General features: G+C 40.8%; 2 protein-coding genes across 3 annotated transcripts in view; one reads left to right on the forward strand and one right to left on the reverse strand.

Moving 5' to 3' along the window:
• IPO13 (importin 13) overlaps positions 1-1,588 on the forward strand; it is a 49,740-nt gene extending 48,152 nt beyond the window's left edge. Inside the window, exon 20 of one of the 2 annotated variants that reach the window (XM_063297790.1) lies at positions 1,166-1,588. In XM_063297790.1, the coding sequence (XP_063153860.1) occupies positions 1,166-1,265 (100 nt within the window). In that variant the 3' untranslated portion in view covers positions 1,266-1,588. The remainder of the gene's footprint in view (positions 1-1,165) is intronic. The other variant, XM_063297791.1, reaches the window with a different exon arrangement.
• A 7,704-nt stretch (positions 1,589-9,292) lies between these two features.
• DPH2 (diphthamide biosynthesis 2) lies at positions 9,293-17,993 on the reverse strand. Its single transcript, XM_063297782.1, has 7 exons — positions 17,777-17,993; positions 14,052-14,210; positions 13,739-13,851; positions 12,240-12,460; positions 10,972-11,616; positions 10,063-10,233; positions 9,293-9,687 (listed from the first exon to the last, which is right to left on the reverse strand). The coding sequence occupies exons 2-7, from the start codon at positions 14,202-14,204 to the stop codon at positions 9,563-9,565; spliced, it is 1,428 nt and encodes a 475-aa protein (XP_063153852.1). The 5' UTR covers positions 14,205-14,210; positions 17,777-17,993; the 3' UTR covers positions 9,293-9,562.
• Positions 17,994-18,121: the final 128 nt, after the last annotated feature.

Consider the following 18,121-nt stretch of genomic DNA (forward strand, 5'->3'; position numbering starts at 1 on the left):
TATTATTCCATGCATTCTATCCAGTGCTTAGTTCTTTGAATTCTCAACAGCCTTACTCTAAATTCTCTTGCAGTAAATTGTTCCTTTGAAGTCCAGATGATAAAAATCTTAATTAGCTCTACACAGCTAAGTCCCTTAAAAATAATTCATTTAACTCTTAATATTCTATAAAAGAAACAGCACTCACAATATTTTAATTAAAACAAAGGTACTAAAAATGTACAGGGTATTTGTTTGTATAAAGTAGAGTTCAACAGAAAAAAACGGTACACAGAAAATATATTTTATCCTTCTTTTACTGTCACCTGTAGCAGGGTGATGCTCTTGTAGGCAAGACAGCTGGACTACCTGTTTGATTTGGTCTTGGCTTTCCCACTACTTCTCCAAAGGGAAAAGATACTGGTTAGCTAAGATCAGGAAAAACCCGTCAGAGGTGTTCCAGCTTAAGTGTTTCTGCTCGTGCTTCACACAATATGCCTGCAAATGTGGTTCTGCTCTGGAGCCAGATGACATCACTAGAATGGTGGCTTGCATTTTAATAGAGCTGGCTTAAATATTTTATGTGTCCAAGGGGAGCAGAAAGTTTCAGCCCTTCAGTCTAATTTTCTTTGCTGCTTGGTAGCAGAGGATGTCATGATCCCTCCCTAAGTATTTGCTGAAAGGCTATAGGGGATTGGGGGTTCCACATGTTGGTCCCTCTTACTGTTCCTTGATTCTACCCTCTTAAATAGAGAACTCTGAAAGAAGCTATTTGTACATTTGCTTGAATATGAATACAGTTCTTCAGAGATCATAGATCCTGCTTGATCAGAATCTGTGGCTACAAATATTACTTGCACTTATATGAATGCACATAGAACTTGCCTTCAGGATCTCTGGCTCTACGCCCGTTTGGGTCTGGGATTGAAAGGATAGAAGCCAGCACCCATGAGAAATCTGTGGAGTGGACTAGCATGCACACATAGCTCTGTTCTCCATACTTTTTAGCCCAAATTTGTACCTAAAAAGTTCTAATGAGTATGGCAACAAAAATAATAGCTGTCTGGAGCATGTCTAACATGGGCTGCTCTGTGTGCTGATTCTTTATTGGCAAGTCCTGAAATCTTACAATCTATCGTCCTTTAGTATTACATGTTGATTTTTCACCATCCCTCCTTTGTGTTAGCAGAGAACGTGTGAACAAACGACGTGTGAAGGAGATGGTAAAGGAGTTCACATTACTTTGTCGAGGACTGCATGGGACTGAATACACAGCAGACTACTGAGATCTGTGTGGCAAGAGACTGCAGCATGAACAGATCTGGCTATCTGCCATCCCCTGAAGCTGCTACCAAACCAGCTGATAGGATGATAACTTTACAATTAACCTACTGTGGTTGCTCCTCTCAAGAACAAGCGGTTTCCAAATCCCTTCTGCATATTCAGAGGTAGCAGGCTGCAAGGACTTGGAGCAGAGGCTGGAGCAGAGCTGGACAGTCCCCCACCGACCACAGGATTAGTGTACCAATTGCCGCTTGCCCCCTTGGCACGCTCCTGTAGAAATGTCTGTGATATTGTCTGTTTCTAAACAGTCTACCTTTTACTTGCATGAGGAAGCTTGTGTCTGATTGAAGTGAAGGTCCTCCTGCCTTGAATGATATTAAGGCTACTTCTAAGCGGCTGTGGTTGGTGTATTAGGGGAAGAGGCATACTTTAGGGGCAATATGGGCAGGGGTGGACTACAGCTGTAGCAGAGGCAGTTACAAGAATACGATCTGCCCTATCCTGATTGGTGCAATAAATGGTACTAAGTGTCCAACAAGGTATCACAAAGAGGCAACACCATCTTTTTTGGCCATGGCATTCCTTGGAGTGCTGGCAAGTATGAGTTGCTATGTTACCTCTTTAAATTTTCCTGCTGCTGCTGCAGCCTCTGCACATTCTGTAGAGCATCTTCTTATATTACATTAGCCTCTTCAAAGATATGAATGTGTGAATGTGAGTTTCTAGGTCTGCTGCAGGGAAAGAGTTGCAGCTGCCTTCATGAATGGTTTGAAAAGCCTTTTGCGTTATCTCTGCTACTGAAAATTGAGATGTACAATGGATCTGGGTTGCACAGAGCTGGCAAAGCTGGAGTGAAGATGGAGGCAAAATATTTTTTTTTTCATACAGGAAATTGTTGACGTCATAAGGATTGGGGATTCATTAAGCTAAACCACTTTACAACCTAGAACCATTTCAGTGGCAATATATTAATACAAGTGCTCCTCTCCTATAGAAATAGTTTAACCAGATCTCATACAGACTTCTAGCTCAGGTTTGCTGCTGATCCTTTTCCTTTGCCCAGCACTGGGTAGGCTGAAGTTAATTCACACAAAATCATCTTTGCTATACTAATGAAAACTTAAGAACAATATTCAACACCTATTATCTAAAGAACAATAAATATCAGTGTGATAAGTACTAGGAACTTACGTAGACTTGGCAGGATTTTCTGCATAAAAGCACAAGAAAATGTTTTGGGAAAGAAGAAGCTATTCTGGGATATATAACAGGAAGTTAAACTGAACATCTAAATTCATATATAAAATAAGCATTGTAACCGAGTAATTGAAAGGCCAACTGTGTAGCAAAGCAAGGACAGATGGAAGAACCCGTCCTGCGGTAGAGACCATGCTTGTGGAAAGACCCATATTTTTAGGAGAATCTTTTTACTGCTGATGGGAGCTAAATTACAGTGTTCTGGTGATATCTGGATAATCTCGGACTCAGATCCAAAGCTCTTCCTCTAACCATGGAAGTATGTTTCTGCCTATTGGAACCATTCTTCTTTAAAATGGTTAATTGGGAGAGCAAAAGTGTGTTTGGTAGGGGAAGCACCTCCTCTCTTGGTTGCATTAGATGTAACAGGGCTTTGGAAGTGGTGAATCATCTCATATAATTCCTTCCCCACTTTTTAAAAAGAATTGTTCTCTAATACATTCTTCTACATCAAATCTCGAAAATAGAACATTCTAACTTCCATTACGGTACTTCAGTACAAGAATTGTTCTAATTTAGCCAGATATTTTTACTTTAAGTCTTGAAAGCAAAGTACAAAGTCTGTGCAAGTGATTTCTGCTTTCAAGGGAATGAGGAACAAATCCTTGTCTTCTTTTTCCTCTGGCATAGCATGACTGTAGATAAGTAATATGACTGAAATAATTATTCATTTCTAAATATGGGGAAGAAACAGATTTTTGAGGAAGTACAATTGGTAAGCAAATGATAAATACCATTTCCATATCCAAACAGCTTCACAACAGCTATACTGTGCCTTTTGGTGGGGTTTATAGACTATAACCTACTTGGGTGTTCAGCATTGTTGCTTTCTTATCTATGCCAGCCTTTCTGTCTACAACATAAAGAAATTCTGTGATCCTAGATGAACGTGAGACACTGAACAGGTGCCTGAAAAATTGAGAAGCACAGAAAGCAGTATGTATGTGTGTATATATACACACATACTTGTACATGTACATGCTGAAATCTTCCTTGAACAGAACCAGCCTTAAGCTATTCTATTTGATTAGTATTTTGCCTTACCTTCTTGACAATGTGAGAGGTTTAGAGGTGTGTTGTCACCATTTTGTATCTCCCATTTTCATAATGGGTAGTCATGAAAAATAGCTTATATGGTTGTATGGTTATTTCTGAGGCCTGGCTACACAAGAGTATCTCCAGTCACTGCAACAAAACAGTCGAGGAGAAATAGCCATGGATGGGGCCTGTGTACTAGGTAAGTTATCGTGAAATGATACAAGGTACAAGTCTGCTAGAATTCTTCTGAAGGAAATTGATCTATACACTATAGAAATGTCCCCTCCTCCAGCTTTAAGAAGTGAGCAAAAATCTGTTAGAGAACAGATCCATGTGGCTAAAGTTAAGTAGTAGTGAATTATCTTCAGAAAAAGTAGACAAATTTCTTGTATTCCTTTGCCATGTACCAAAAGTATTTGTCTTGTTTGCCTCAAGTTTATTCTCTTGCAATATTTTATACATTTTGTAAGTCTTCTTTCCATATTCTTCACTGTTCTTCCTGCTGAAAAAATCCTATTGCTATGTTACTCCTCTAAGAGTCCCAAAATCAGTGTATTTTGCATCAACATTCTTTAGTACTGCCTCCCCACTCCATTGACACTCCAGTGTTCAGATACAGAAAGTATGGCAGATTAGGCACAGCATCTTGTGGAACAGTGATGACAAAGCAATGCTTCTGCTCAGGTTGCCTCTTCTTTAGTGCTAATGGCTGGTAGACACCTGTCTTGGTGCTTGCCACACTCCCTGCTCTGCCTGGTTCTTTTTTTTATTTTAAAAATGAAATGCTAGCATGCCACTGAACAAAACATCAGCCTCAAGTATAATCTAGATTTCCAATAGTGCCTCTTGGCCTCATGTAGACTCCAGAATCCACAGTGGCTATAAGGTTAGGAAATATTTATAAAGTGTGTTTTGCTTTGTCAAAATTTCAATGGAAACAGTCCTTTGAAGCTTCCTTCAGTAATAACAGGCTCTGCGTTTGCACAGCACATGTACAGTAACTACCTTAATAAAGTCAAGTGAGGTCTTGCCTGGAGTCTTCATCAAGGCAGAACAATAGTCCTCATGAAGGGCTTTGCCAAGTCAAGGTAAAGGGGCACACCTCCACCAGGTGAGCCACCTTGTTGAGAGCCATTGTGGATTATCTGCCTGCACTTTGTTTGGAAGAATGCCCACCTAATCAAAACCAAAGAAGAAAAATAAGCTGAAGTGCATGGTAGTAAAAAGCAACTTCAGTTTGGCTTCCAAGTAAAATGGTATTTTGTGACTTACCATTTAATACAGCAGACTTTTTTGGAGTGTCCATAACATGGCTGTAAAATTCAAAATATGCCTACTGACCCACAAAGCTTTGAGATCCCTTGCATAATGGGAGTGCATCAATGTAGCTTGAATTGACTTCATGCCATCTTGTGGACGCTAATTGGTTTGACTTCACACTAAGGATGTAATAGAGAAACAATATTATTTGTGAAAGGAAATGAAGTAGAGGAACCTGTTTCTGTGCTGGATGACAAAGGTGCATATTAGGTGTCTGTGTACTGTCATGTTTCTCTGTGCAGGGACATGTATGCAAAAACACAATTACTCCTTTTAATAGAAAACTTGTGAGTGCCTATACAATTATGGCCAAAACAGGGCTATTGAGAAATAAAAGGGAGATTGGCATGCTTATGATTTTCAAATCCTTTTGTAAAAGCTCCTGAAAGGCAACCATTCCAATCGCCAATGAAGATTGAGGATCATTAGACTGAACATCAGTTGGAAAAGAAAATGAAAGGAGGTAAAAATCCTGGAGGAGAAAGTGGCTACCTGGAAGCCTGAACAGAAGCATTCCAGTTGGGTGGGGAAAATAACAGCTGGGGCTGGGCAAGACTTCGTTGCAAACAGACTGATTAAAATCCGTAAGATTTGTTAGAGCGTCTGCCTGAAGATTTCCAGTAACAAATAGTCCACCATCCATCTAGATAATTAGTTCTATTGTCAATCTGCCCAACATTTATTCTTCTACAAAGAACTTTAATTTGGTCCACTAGGGGTTGCAAAGATCAAGATTAGGGTTGTGCATGCTTCAAAGATGATTTGGAAAGAAATACTTAGAACTTACATTAGCATAGCATCTCTTGTTCATTAAAGAGGCCCATGCAATGCTGTTCCCTCAACCTTTCTTTATAGAATATTTTCCATACAGTATCCATTCTTGTGGCCCTCTTAGCCAATTTCACTTTGTCTACATACTAAAGTGTGATCTCCAGAAAAGGACACAGTGCTTTGGAATAAAATGGAACTATTGCTACTTGTTACTTGGAGACTATGCTTCTATTAATACAGCCTGAGAACTACATTAGGTGTTTTTATTTTGTTTTCTTTTTTAGCAATTGCATCACACTGCTGACTTCAGCATGTGATCGTAGGGCGAGGATTTCTATGACCTAAAATGTTAGAAATATGCAAGCATTTATGACCTTAAAACCATTTAATATTTATTTATTTATCTATCAAATTTGTCACTGCCCATCTCCTAATATGACCAATTAAACCAAAAATATGACTTTTAAAGCAAAAATACAACTTTTACAATTTTTCTGAAATTAGCACCCAGTTTTTTAAAATCTGTGCTTACACACACACACACACAAAATTAAAAGGTTTATTATTCTTTACTTCCAGTGCAGAAATGCTAGTATTGAAGGAATCAAATGAACATTTTGAGAGTAAAATGGTCATCCCTGGATTAGTTTTCATTAACAGAATTGCATTGGATGACCACATGCATCTTGAGGTTATCAAACTCAAAACTCCTGTTGTCCACCAGTATGTTCTTGTATCTGGAGAAACTCTGACATCACAAGAGGTTATAGGAACAAATTTGAAAAAAGCAAACTCATCTGGAGAAAATTCTGGCTTGAAGTCTTCAAATTTTGCTTTCAGTCCATGTAGAACGTTACTTATTTTGCAAAGTGTTGAATAACCCACATTAGATTGCAGCACTCTTTGCAGTTTATCACTAATTTTTTCAGCCACTTTCCCCTTTGCTTGCTTTAAATCACTCTGTTTGTTTTACAATGTTCAGTGCATCACTAAATTCCATTCCTACAGTTTCAAGGTGGGTGATTGCTCTTGATAATCCACTGAAGTTAGATCCTATATATGCTAAGTTTCCAGTCAAGGTTTCAGAAAAGGAATCTTGCACAATCTTGATGAAGATTCACAACAGTCAAATTCTTTAACTATCTGCTGCAAGGAAGCATAATTTGTGAAATAATACACAGCCGCATCCAGCCAAGTCCCCCAACGTGTCACAACAGGTTGGGGAGGGAGAGCCAAAGTAGGAGCAATTTCTTTGAACTTTTGTACTCAAAGTAGAGCTTTAATGAACATTTTTTCCCATTTGAAATTATCTACATGAGGATAGTTGCTTCAAAACTCTTCAGCCAGTCTGTGTAAACCATGTGCAAGGCATGTGATATGGATCATTTTTGGATAAAAAAGTTTAAGTCCCTTGGCTGCTTTAGTCATGTATGGAGCAGCATCTGTTACAAAGAGAAGGATATTTCCCCTTTTTACACCATCTGGCCAGAGTAGTTTCATAGAATCATCAAAGAGCATAGCAATAGTGGAATTGTTTACTTTTTGTAGAGTTTCACATGTTAGAAGAAATACTTCACCAGGCTTGTCACATTTCAGAGTGCCAATAGTAACATTGGCTACATATCTTCTGTTTACATCACGTGTTTCATCTACTGAAACCCATATCTTGTTGTCAACAGTAGATCTTATCTTTTCTAACACATCTTCATAGCAGGCAGAGATGTAATTTTTCCTTATAGTAGATTCATTTCGAATCGGGTGACTGGTGTACTCCAAAAAATGCCTGAGGCTAACACTACCTAAGGGAATATTTGAAGTAACCATCATTGTACAGAGATCCTTACAAAATTCTGACTATTTGATGAACCTGCAGTTGAAGAAGCAGCTTTTTTGAAAAAGAGATGTTGCCTGTTCTCAGTGAAGGTAAATCTTGCTAAACAACTCTTGTGTTTCACGGTGTCACAATGTTGTTGAATATTAAAATGCTTTTGGGCCAATACCTTAACTTCACATAATTTACAAAACAAAATATCACCATACTACTGAAAATCTGCTCCCCAAATTCTTGAACAAGTTGCCATAATTTCACACTCGCTGAACATCTACTTTTAGGCATGCTGAAATCAGATTGCAGCTCTCGAACACACACACACCTGAGTTGGGGAGCAAATGAGAAAAAGGAAAAAAGGCAAATTCTCACTCTTTTTTTCAGGCCTGGTCAGGGGAGAAGCCTTTGCCTGCTGAAGTCATTTTTAAAAAGGTTGCTCTCTCTCTCTTACACACACACACACACACACACACAGCCCTGAGTTGGGGAGCAAATAAGAAAAAGAAAAAACAGGCAAATTCTCACCTTTTTTTCCAGGCCTGGTCAGGGGAGAAGCCTTTGCCTGCTGAAGTCATTTTTAAAAAGGTTGCTCTCTCTCTCTTACACACACACACACAGAGCCCTGAGTTGGGGAGTGAATAAGAAAAAAAAAAAACAGGCAAATTCTCACCGTCTTTGCTGGCTCGAACTTGCTGGCTTATCATGAGGGTTGCCAATGACCAAAATATGACATGTGTTATAAAATTAAGCAGAAATATGACATAACACCTTTAAAAAGTCAAAATATGACTTTTCAGGCAAAATAAAAAGCATCTAATTCTCACCGGATTACTCTAAAACATGCTTTAACTTACTTATAAATTCAAATAAAGGTTCCAGAAAAAAATATGACATGTCATAGAAATCCTCACCCTAATGATCAGTAATGCTGACCCTACTGTTCGGCCAAGTTCAGAGACTGTCTCAAGCAGCAAATTCTACAAGTTGGGCAGGAATTGTGAGATTTTGGAAGGCGGAGCAGTGTGTGGTGTGCCATTCTGCCTGCTCTGCACCCTTATGTTAACCTGCTGTCCACAAATGAGTGTGGGGGGGGGAGGCGGGGAGACATTGGTCAACCTTTGAGATAACATCAAAGGAAATGGGGATGAGGGTATCTCAAGGAGCAAAATATTTTTTGATCAGCTCTTTATGTCATGCAGAACCCAGCTGCAGCTTTTTGTGACTTCATTATTCTTAGGAACAAGACACCATTTTATCTTCCTAAGCAATCATTCATCTGAGGTATTAGACCTTTACCTCTACTTTTTATTGGAATATTTTATTCTCTTATCTTCTACTTAGTGCTGTTGATGACAAACTCCACTGGATTTTTTTTCCCTTCATGCAGTTGAGAATGTATTCATCCCTCCCTTTTGATAGAACCTCATGCCTGTCTATACTTATTTATTTATTTTTATATCCCACCTTTATTATTTTTATAAATAACTCAAGGCAGCAAACATACCTAATACTCCTCCCTCCTATTTTCCCCACAACAACCCTGTGCAGGGAGTTGGGCTGAGAGAATGTGACTGGCCCAAGGTCACCCAGCCGACTTTCATGCCCAAGGCGGGACTAGAACTCTGTCTCCTGGTTTCTAGCCCAGCACCTTAACCACTAGACCAAACTGGCTCTCTATAATAGTCTCAAATAGTCTAATCTTCTAGTCAGTGGAAATTACAACTGAGGGCTAGGTGAAACAACATGAACAACATGGATTTGTCACTAGTGTGGATTAACATTTGTCTCCTGTCATTGGACAAAAAAGCTTCAACACAGGCAGAGATCAACACTCCTTTTATTTTTTAAAATTCTATTCCTTCATTAAAAGAATGATGATATAACAGCAGTGTACTTAATGCGTTGATCAGTCCATCAATACACTGGGAGAAATGCTAGGCCAGGCCACCTTGACTTATAGTGAGGAGAAGAGTAAAAACAAGACTGTCAACCAGTTCAAAAAGGGCCATGTTCTGTTAGCCCATCCAGATCCAGCAAGGGGATGCAATTTGTTCTCTGGCCAACACCTTTTAGACTCAGGGTTGGTCATCCATAGGGCTCATCTTCATAGGCAATGGCAATCCCCCGTCGTCCCACAACAGCTTTTTTTACTTCTGTTTGGCCCAGCTGTTGCTCCAGTCCTCTCCAGCTGCGGGACTCCAAAAAGGAGGCTACGATACAAAAAAGTTTTCATAGCAAAAATGTTTTCCCCCAACTTTATTCCAAAGGCCACACAAGCTAGAAATTATGAGAAATTGATTCTGATAGCGCATTAGCATAGTTATGTAATGAATGAGAAATAGTTTGTGGGAGCACATTGGCTAGATCATTAATCCTAGCTCTACCTCCATTAATTGCCCACTAGCAACTATGAACGGATTCAAGTAATAGCGATCCAAGAAGTAGATAGGTTATTTTATCAGCCTCAATTTTTGAGATTCCTCAGTTAACTATTTTATATCTTAAAACTAACTGATTAATCAAAAGAAAAGTACCAAGTGATGTGATCCTTTGCAAATGAAAAAGCGCTACTCCAGACCACATACCTGCTGGGCTGATCTGAGACACAGTCTGTAAATCGTTGCGGCACATCACAGCAGTGCCAGAGTTCGGCTCTAGAGTCTGGCAGGAACCAACTGAGCGCAGCTGTCCAGTGATCAGTGAAATGCTGGGTTCATCACTGTTTTTTTCTGGGAAAAGGACATGGTCACATGCTCCTGGAGACATGAGAAAATAAGTACAGAAGTAACTAAACCTCGCCATTCCAAAATGATACTGCTTATTATATATTCAAAGACTGGATCAAGCATGCAGATACTGATCAAAGTCTTGAGTGTGGGGATACTAATGGCAACGAAGAATTGGTGGGTTACTGTGGCTGTAGCAGACCAATAGCAGGGCAGGACCAAAAATCTTGATGGAATTCTGTAAGTTTCATACCTTTGAACTTCCTTATCATGAAAGCTTCTTTATATTAAAGGAAGAATGGATAATCTGTGGCTCCCAGGTCTGCATAAGAATCCTAACCTCCTTTTTTTGTGGTAACAGAAGCTCATGCTGACCACAGATGCCTCCCAAAACAGCACCATGGCTTCTAGTGATTTTGAGGGTGAAAATACAGAGAAATCAGAGTAAATGCTAAAATAGGGTTAATGCTGTCCAAAAAAACCCCCTCTACTTCCCCATGCCATGTGCACACACACAACCTGGAAAAGATGGAAAATGCAGCTGTATTAACTATGCAATATCATGCTGTCTGATGTTGCTCACAATCTCTCCTCAAAAGTTTATCCCCCAAGCCATCAAAAGTTGCCTATCTTTATAATAAAGCACTCTTTTGCTTCCAGAGGAAAGGTTGAAAATACACAACTACGCAAGATTTTCAGCAGTCGGAAATTAAGGGAGTCAGAAGTCTCTTGAAAAAGAACACTAAGCAATAGCATATCTAGCATTACCTGGTAGGAGGCAGCGGAAGTCTGTGACATAGCGGCCTGTCCAAGTCCGTGCTGGATTGCATGCTATTTCCATCTCATAGGGTGTGATCAGCGGTCGATAGAAATCAGTGGAGTTAAGCAAGGAGTTCTGTGGGCAAGCTACCAATACAAAGATATCCACCTCTAGAAAGTTGGCCAGCTTTGCAGGATTAGGTTTACCCACAGCCAGCGTGTAGGCACGTTTTCCAGCACAGTGAATGATTTGGCGGAGATGCTCCAGAACAGACAAGTAATCTTCTACTCCAAGAGTACCCACCACAATACCCACTACTTGAGCATCTCGTGCCCGTTCCACTAGATAAAGGCGTCGCCGCAAGACCCGGTTCACATCCAGTGTTTCCCATCGGCCTTGTCCTGTCCTAGGATCAAAAGAACTGAAGGGACACTGGTTCCAAGTCAGCATGAAGTTTGTAAGCTCTGGTCCTTCAGAACCCACATAGAACATACTGTAGTTTTCAAGACCATGATGTTCGTCTATTATAAAGCGCCGCCCAAATTGCCGTATCATTCCAGAAACTGGCTGGCTTGAATCAAGATTTTGTTTGCTATCCAACTGAGAAAAAACCACATTGGGATAAATTGGCTGCAGTTTAGAGGCCAGGTCATCTAAGAAGAGAAGAGGTACAATGAAAAGTAATCACTTGTAATATTTGGGCAAGTACAATCCAACCAGCATATCTGCAGTGTCCCCAGTGCCTGGCAAGCCTCCTGTAACAGCAGAAAAAGTGCCTTAATCAGAGTAGGGACTGCAAGCAGAGCTGAAAGCTGGGTTATCTGAAATACATCAAGAGTAATGAGAGTTATGAGGCAAAGATATTCTCCAAAGATATAACACTTGAACACTCATTATACTATTTCATATAAAGTTTTTGATTTTTCATATCGCCCCTCTGCAGAAATAGTAAAACCTCTTGGTAGGGATTTTCAGGTCTTCCTCAGATCTGTCCCTGGCTTTATTCAAATTACAAAACAATAAATAATAGTACCAGTAATGGACACTGCATGGCTTTGACTTAATGGTTGATTCTAATAGCTTAATTGTAAGATATGTACAACAGACACAAAGTCAAGATGGGTAAAATGGCAGATTTTAGGACTAGAAATGGAATACGGTATTTCTATGGGAACTTCCCCGTCCTGGCCTGAAATATCTTTTGTCTACCAACATTCCACATCCAACAGACCACTACAATGTATTTATGTCCACACAGCAATCTTTCTAGACTTACCAATGGCATGAAAATATGCAGATTCACTCAGCACAACCACATATGCTTGAAGGTCAGGATGCAACTCCTGGAAGGCTTCTACACATCGCATCACACCTAGCTGCTCCCGGCCAAATACATGTAATACTGACAATTTGCGGCAAGGACTCAAGCAGGCTGGGCCATAGTGCACTACAGCCTCTGCACCCACATGCTCTGCTGCCACTTCATCCACACAGCAGCTAAAGAAAAGCAAAAGCATTAGCCATGGAAATCCAAGGACACCTTTCATGAAACCACAACCAGTCCCAGCATACAGAAAACTATTTTATTTGTACTGAAAGTGGCCTCCCAGATACTAGACTCCAACTAACATCAACCCTGGTAGCATGGTCAATGATAAAAGACTGGAATTTATAACCCCACAAAATCTGGTAAGTCCATTTCTGGGAAATGGAAATGAGAAACTTACAATTTCCTGATACTGCTCAACTACAAAATCCCTCATCCATCACCACAGTATTTCAGACTTCTGAGATTTGCATTTCAGCTTTGCCTGAATTACAGATTCAGGGCTACAGGTTCCCCAACTTTAACAAAGAGATTTTCCCTTTTGGCCAGTCTTGGCTGATATATTAGACACCTCAAAGAGCTGGATAGCACCTTCCCTGCCCAATACAGGATCCATCACTTCAGTATAACAGATAGCTGGCCATCTAGCCACTGTTTAAACACCTCAACCAAAGGAGAGTCCACCACCTCTCACAGTAGTCTGTTCCACTGTTGAATAGCTCATATCAATAGGAATTTTTTTCCTGATGTCTAGCCTAAATCTTTGTAGCTTAAGTGCATCATACCTAGTCCTGTCTTGTCCAAATCTGAACAATTTTGTCCTGTGTTCTATGTGATGGCCCTTCAGATACCAGCATGTCTCTCTGAAATATTATCCTCTCTGGTGTATACCTGACACCTCCAACTATTTCTCTTAAATTTTTCCTTGCAAGTTTCTCCTCTGGATATGGACCTGTATGTCACTATTCTACCTGAAATGCATGCCCAGAACTAGATACAATATTCTAGGAGACATCTATATCATCCTCTGTGTAAAGAAGTCTGTATGTGTGTACTCTCCTCTTGTCTTGCATCTCTGTGTGTTTGTACACATGTATATACCTGGAAGGACAGAATAGTTACATGTATTCCACTCTGGGTCATGTGACTAGGAAGGAAAAAGGGAGGGGGCACAGAATGAAGCACTCTCCAACATTACAAGCCACTGCCCAGCTGCTTTTCCCAAAGGAATCTTCTGGCTGATGGACAGAGTCCAGACCTCCTTTACATAATTTCATTGTAACATTCCACTGGACTGGAAGGAATAAAAATGAGAGTGCAAACTTGCCCATGTATACTTGTAATTTCCAGTGTGCTCACTGAATCTTACATACAAGTATGTACATATAAAATTCCCACTGGAGACTTCATGTTGTCTTTAAAGGAGATGGATCTTCCTATGACCTTACCTGCCATATGAAGTATCTCCCAGGATATACATCTTGGCACCAGTTGCTGTTTCCATCCTTGCAGCAACATCTGCTGAATCTGGCAAAAGTTTATCAGGAAACTGAAGAGCAATCTATGACAAGACACCAAGATTATCCAACATATTTCTACCGTACATAGGCCAAACAAAATAAATGTGTATCTGTTTACTCTCCCATCAATTTCTATCAGTGTTGTAGTGTCATGCAATGCTATCACTCTGTAAGAAGAAACAGATACATACAATTCTGGAAGAGAACTGGCATCTTTATGTCAGGTCACAAAATACCTTACCTTGGTGAAGCCATGGTCAGATACAAAAGCAGCTGCTCTCTCCAGTTCATAAAACTCCTCTATTCCCAAAGCTGGAGGACGACCACCTCCTTCTGTAGGAATCAGAGTCCGCTGAATCACTTCAGCTCCATCATCATTGAATGCCACTGCCATGATGATCTAAATGCAAAATACAAAAGTCAAGTTATGTTCAACCATATAAGGATAACCCAATTTTGGCTCTATAAGTCTGATATATACAAGTTGAGAATGATCTTGAGCCCTATAATGCTGCTTGTTGTTGTTTATTCATTTAGTCGCTTCCGACTCTTCGTGACTTCATGGACCAGCCCACGCCAGAGCTTCCTGTCGGTCGTCAACACCCCCAGCTCCCCCAGGGACGAGTCCGTCACCTCTAGAATATCATCCATCCACCCTGCCCTTGGTCGGCCCCTCTTCCTTTTGCCTTCCACTCTCCCTGGCATCAGCATCTTCTCCAGGGTGTCCTGTCTTCTCATTATGTGGCCAAAGTATTTCAGTTTTGCCTTTAATATCATTCCCTCAAGTGAGCAGTCTGGCTTTATTTCCTGGAGGATGGACTGGTTTGATCTTCTTGCAGTCCAAGGCACTCTCAGAATTTTCCTCCAACACCACAGTTCAAAAGCATCTATCTTCCTTCTCTCAGTCTTCCTTATGGTCCAGCTCTCGCAGCCATATGTTACTATGGGGAACACCATTGCTTTAACTATGTGGACCTTTGTTGTCAGTGTGATGTCTCTGCTCTTAACTATTTTATTGAGATTTGTCATTGCTCTTCTCCCAAGGATTAAGCGTCTTCTGATTTCCTGACTGCAGTTAGCATCTGCAGCAATCTTCGCACCTAGAAATACAAAGTCTTTCACTGCTTCTACATTTTCTCCCTCTATTTGCAGTTATCAATCAAGCTGGTTGCCATAATCTTGGTTTTTTTGAGGTTTAGCTGCAAGCCAGCTTTTGCACTTTCTTCTTTCACCTTCATCATAAGGCTCCTCAGTTCCTCTTCGCTTTCAGCCATCAAAGTGGTATCATCTGCATATCTAAGATTGTTAATGTTTCTTCCAGTGATTTTAACTCCAGCCTTGGATTCCTCAAGCCCAGCATGTTGCATGATGTGTTCTGCGTACAAGTTGAATAGGTAGGGTGAGAGTATACAGCCCTGCCATACTCCTTTCCCAATCTTAAACCAGTCCATTGTTCCGTGGTCTGTTCTTACTGTTGCTACTTGGTCATTATACAGATTCTTCAGGAAGCATGCAAGATGACTTGGTATCCCCATACCACTAAGAACTTGCCACAATTTGTTATGGTCCACACAGTCAAAGGCTTTAGAATAGTCAATAAAACAGAAATAGATGTTTTTCTGAAACTCCCTGGCTTTTTCCATTATCCAGCGGATATTGGCAATTTGGTCCCGAGTTCCTCTGCCTTTTCTAAACCCAGCTTGTACATCTGGCAATTCTTGCTCCATGAATTGCTGAAGTCTACCTTGCAGGATCTTGAGCATTACCTTACTGGCATGTGAAATGAGTGCCGCTGTTCGATAGTTTGAACATTCTTTAGTGTTTCCCTTTTTTGGTATGGGGATATAAGTTGATTTTTTCCAGTCTGATGGCCATTCTTGTGTTTTCCAAATTTGCTGGCATATAGTATGCATTACCTTGACAGCATCATCTTGCAAGATTTTGAACAGTTCAGCTGGGATGCCGTCGTCTCCTGCTGCCTTGTTATTAGCAATGCTTAAGGCCCATTCAACCTCACCCTTCAGGATGTCTGGCTCTAGCTCACTGACCACACCATCAAAGCTATCCCCGATATTGTTATCCTTCCTATACAGGTCTTCTGTATATTCTTGCCACCTTTTCTTGATCTCTTCTTCTTCTGTGAGGTCCTTGCCATCTTTGTTTTTGATCATACCCATTTTGGCCTGGAATTTACCTCCAATGTTTCTAATTCTCTGGAAGAGGTCTCTTGTCCTTCCTATTCTATTGTCTTCTTCCACTTCCACACATTGCTTGTTTAAAAATAATTCCTTATCTCTTCTGACTAACCTCTGGAATTTTGCATTTAATTGGGCATATCTCCCCCTATCACTGTTGCCTTTTGCTTTCCTTCTTTCTTGGGCTACTTCTAGTGTCTCAGCAGACAGCCATTTTGCCTTCTTGGTTTTCTCTTTCTTTGGGATGTATTTTGTTGCCGCCTCCTGAACAATGTTGCGAACTTCTGTCCAGAGTTCTTCCGGGACCCTATCTACTAAGTGCAGTCCCTTAAATCTATTCTTCACCTCCACTGCATATTCCTTAGGAATATTAGTGAGCTCATATCTAGCTGATCTGTGGGTCTTCCCTAATCTCTTTAGTCTGATCCTAAATTGTGCAATAAGAAGTTCGTGATCGGAACTACAGTCAGCTCCAGGTCTTGTTTTTACTGACCGTATAGATGTCCGCCACCTTTGGCTGCAAAGGATGTAGTCAATCTGATTTCGGTGTTGTCCATCTGGTGAAGTCCATGTATAAAGCCGTCTCTTAGGTTGTTGGAAGAGAGTATTTGTTATGCAGAGTGAGTTGTCTTGGCAAAATTCTATCAGCCTATGTCCTGCTTCGTTTTGTTCTCCCAGGCCATGCTTACCTGTAATTCCAGGTGTCATTTGATTGCCCACCTTAGCATTCCAGTCTCCCGTGATGAAAATAACATCTCTTTTAGGCGTGTTGTCCAGTAGGTGCTGCAGATCCTCATAGAACTGCTCTACTTCAGCTTCTTCAGCATCTGTGGTTGGGGCGTATATTTGGATCACTGTGATGTTAGATGGCTTGCCCTGAATTCGAATTGAGATCATTCTGTCGTTTTTTGATTGTATCCAAGCACTGCTTTAGCCACTTGACTATTAATTATGAAGGCTACTCCATTTCTTCTCTGGTCCTCTTGTCTACAGTAGTAGATCTGGTGGTCATTTGATGTGAAGTGGCCCATTCCAGTCCATTTCAGTTCACTGATGCCCAAAACGTCTATCCTGATGCCCAAAACGTCTATCTTTAATCTTGACATCTCACCAATAACCACATCCAATTTGCCCTGGCTCATAGATCTTACATTCCAGGTTCCAATGGTGTGTTGATCCTTAGAACATCGGATTCGCCGTTCACCACCAGCACTGTCAGCCGCTAGCCATCTTTCGGCTTTGAGCTAGCTGCGTCATCACGTCTGGGGCTAGTTGAACTCATCCTCTGTTCCTCCCCAGTAGCATTTTGACCATCTTCCGACCTGGGGTTCTCATCTTCCAATGGTATACCAACATATCTCTGGTTGTACTGATCCATTTAGTTTTCACGGCAAGAATACTGGGGTGGGTTGCCATTACCTTCCCCAGGGATCGCATTTAGTCTGACCTCTCTGTCATGACCTTCCCGTCTTGGGTGGCCCTTCACGGTTTAGCTCATGGCATCATTGAGGTGCTCAAGCACGACAAGGTAACGATCCTTTGCTGAAGTATAATACTGTGTAATAATAGTATAATATAATAATATATAATACTGCATACCCTGATTATTATCTCTGATATGGCTCAGCAAGGAACTGATAACGAAAATGAGTGATTTCCCCACTTTCTGTAGCTCACTCGATATAGAGGCCACGCTTTGTTTCAGAAGTACGAACTGACAGGGGTTAAAGAAAATTAGAGAAAAACAGAGTAAGGGTGACCAGTGACTTACCAACCGGCGCTTCCAAAGAACAGCTACAATATATCAACAATGCTCCATTACTACTCCTTATCTAGAGGGAAAAATAAAAACCCCAACATCAGCCACATAGACCATTTTATACGCTTTCTTCCGGAAGCCGACTACAATCACCAATGACCACGCCGAATTCATTTCTCTCTAGAACGGTACACCTCTCCCTTGTGTCATTAGCGGGGAACATTTCATCCAACAGCAAATCCCGACATAGAAAGGTCGCCGGAAAAGTAAAAGTGCTCGACAGAGGCACTGTGGGGATTGTAGTTTCGTCCTCTTCAGGAATTAGCCAATCGAATGAGCCGACGAGATTCACGTGAG

This window comes from Candoia aspera, chromosome 3 (genome assembly GCF_035149785.1).
Source record: "Candoia aspera isolate rCanAsp1 chromosome 3, rCanAsp1.hap2, whole genome shotgun sequence".
Lineage (NCBI taxonomy): Eukaryota > Metazoa > Chordata > Lepidosauria > Squamata > Boidae > Candoia > Candoia aspera.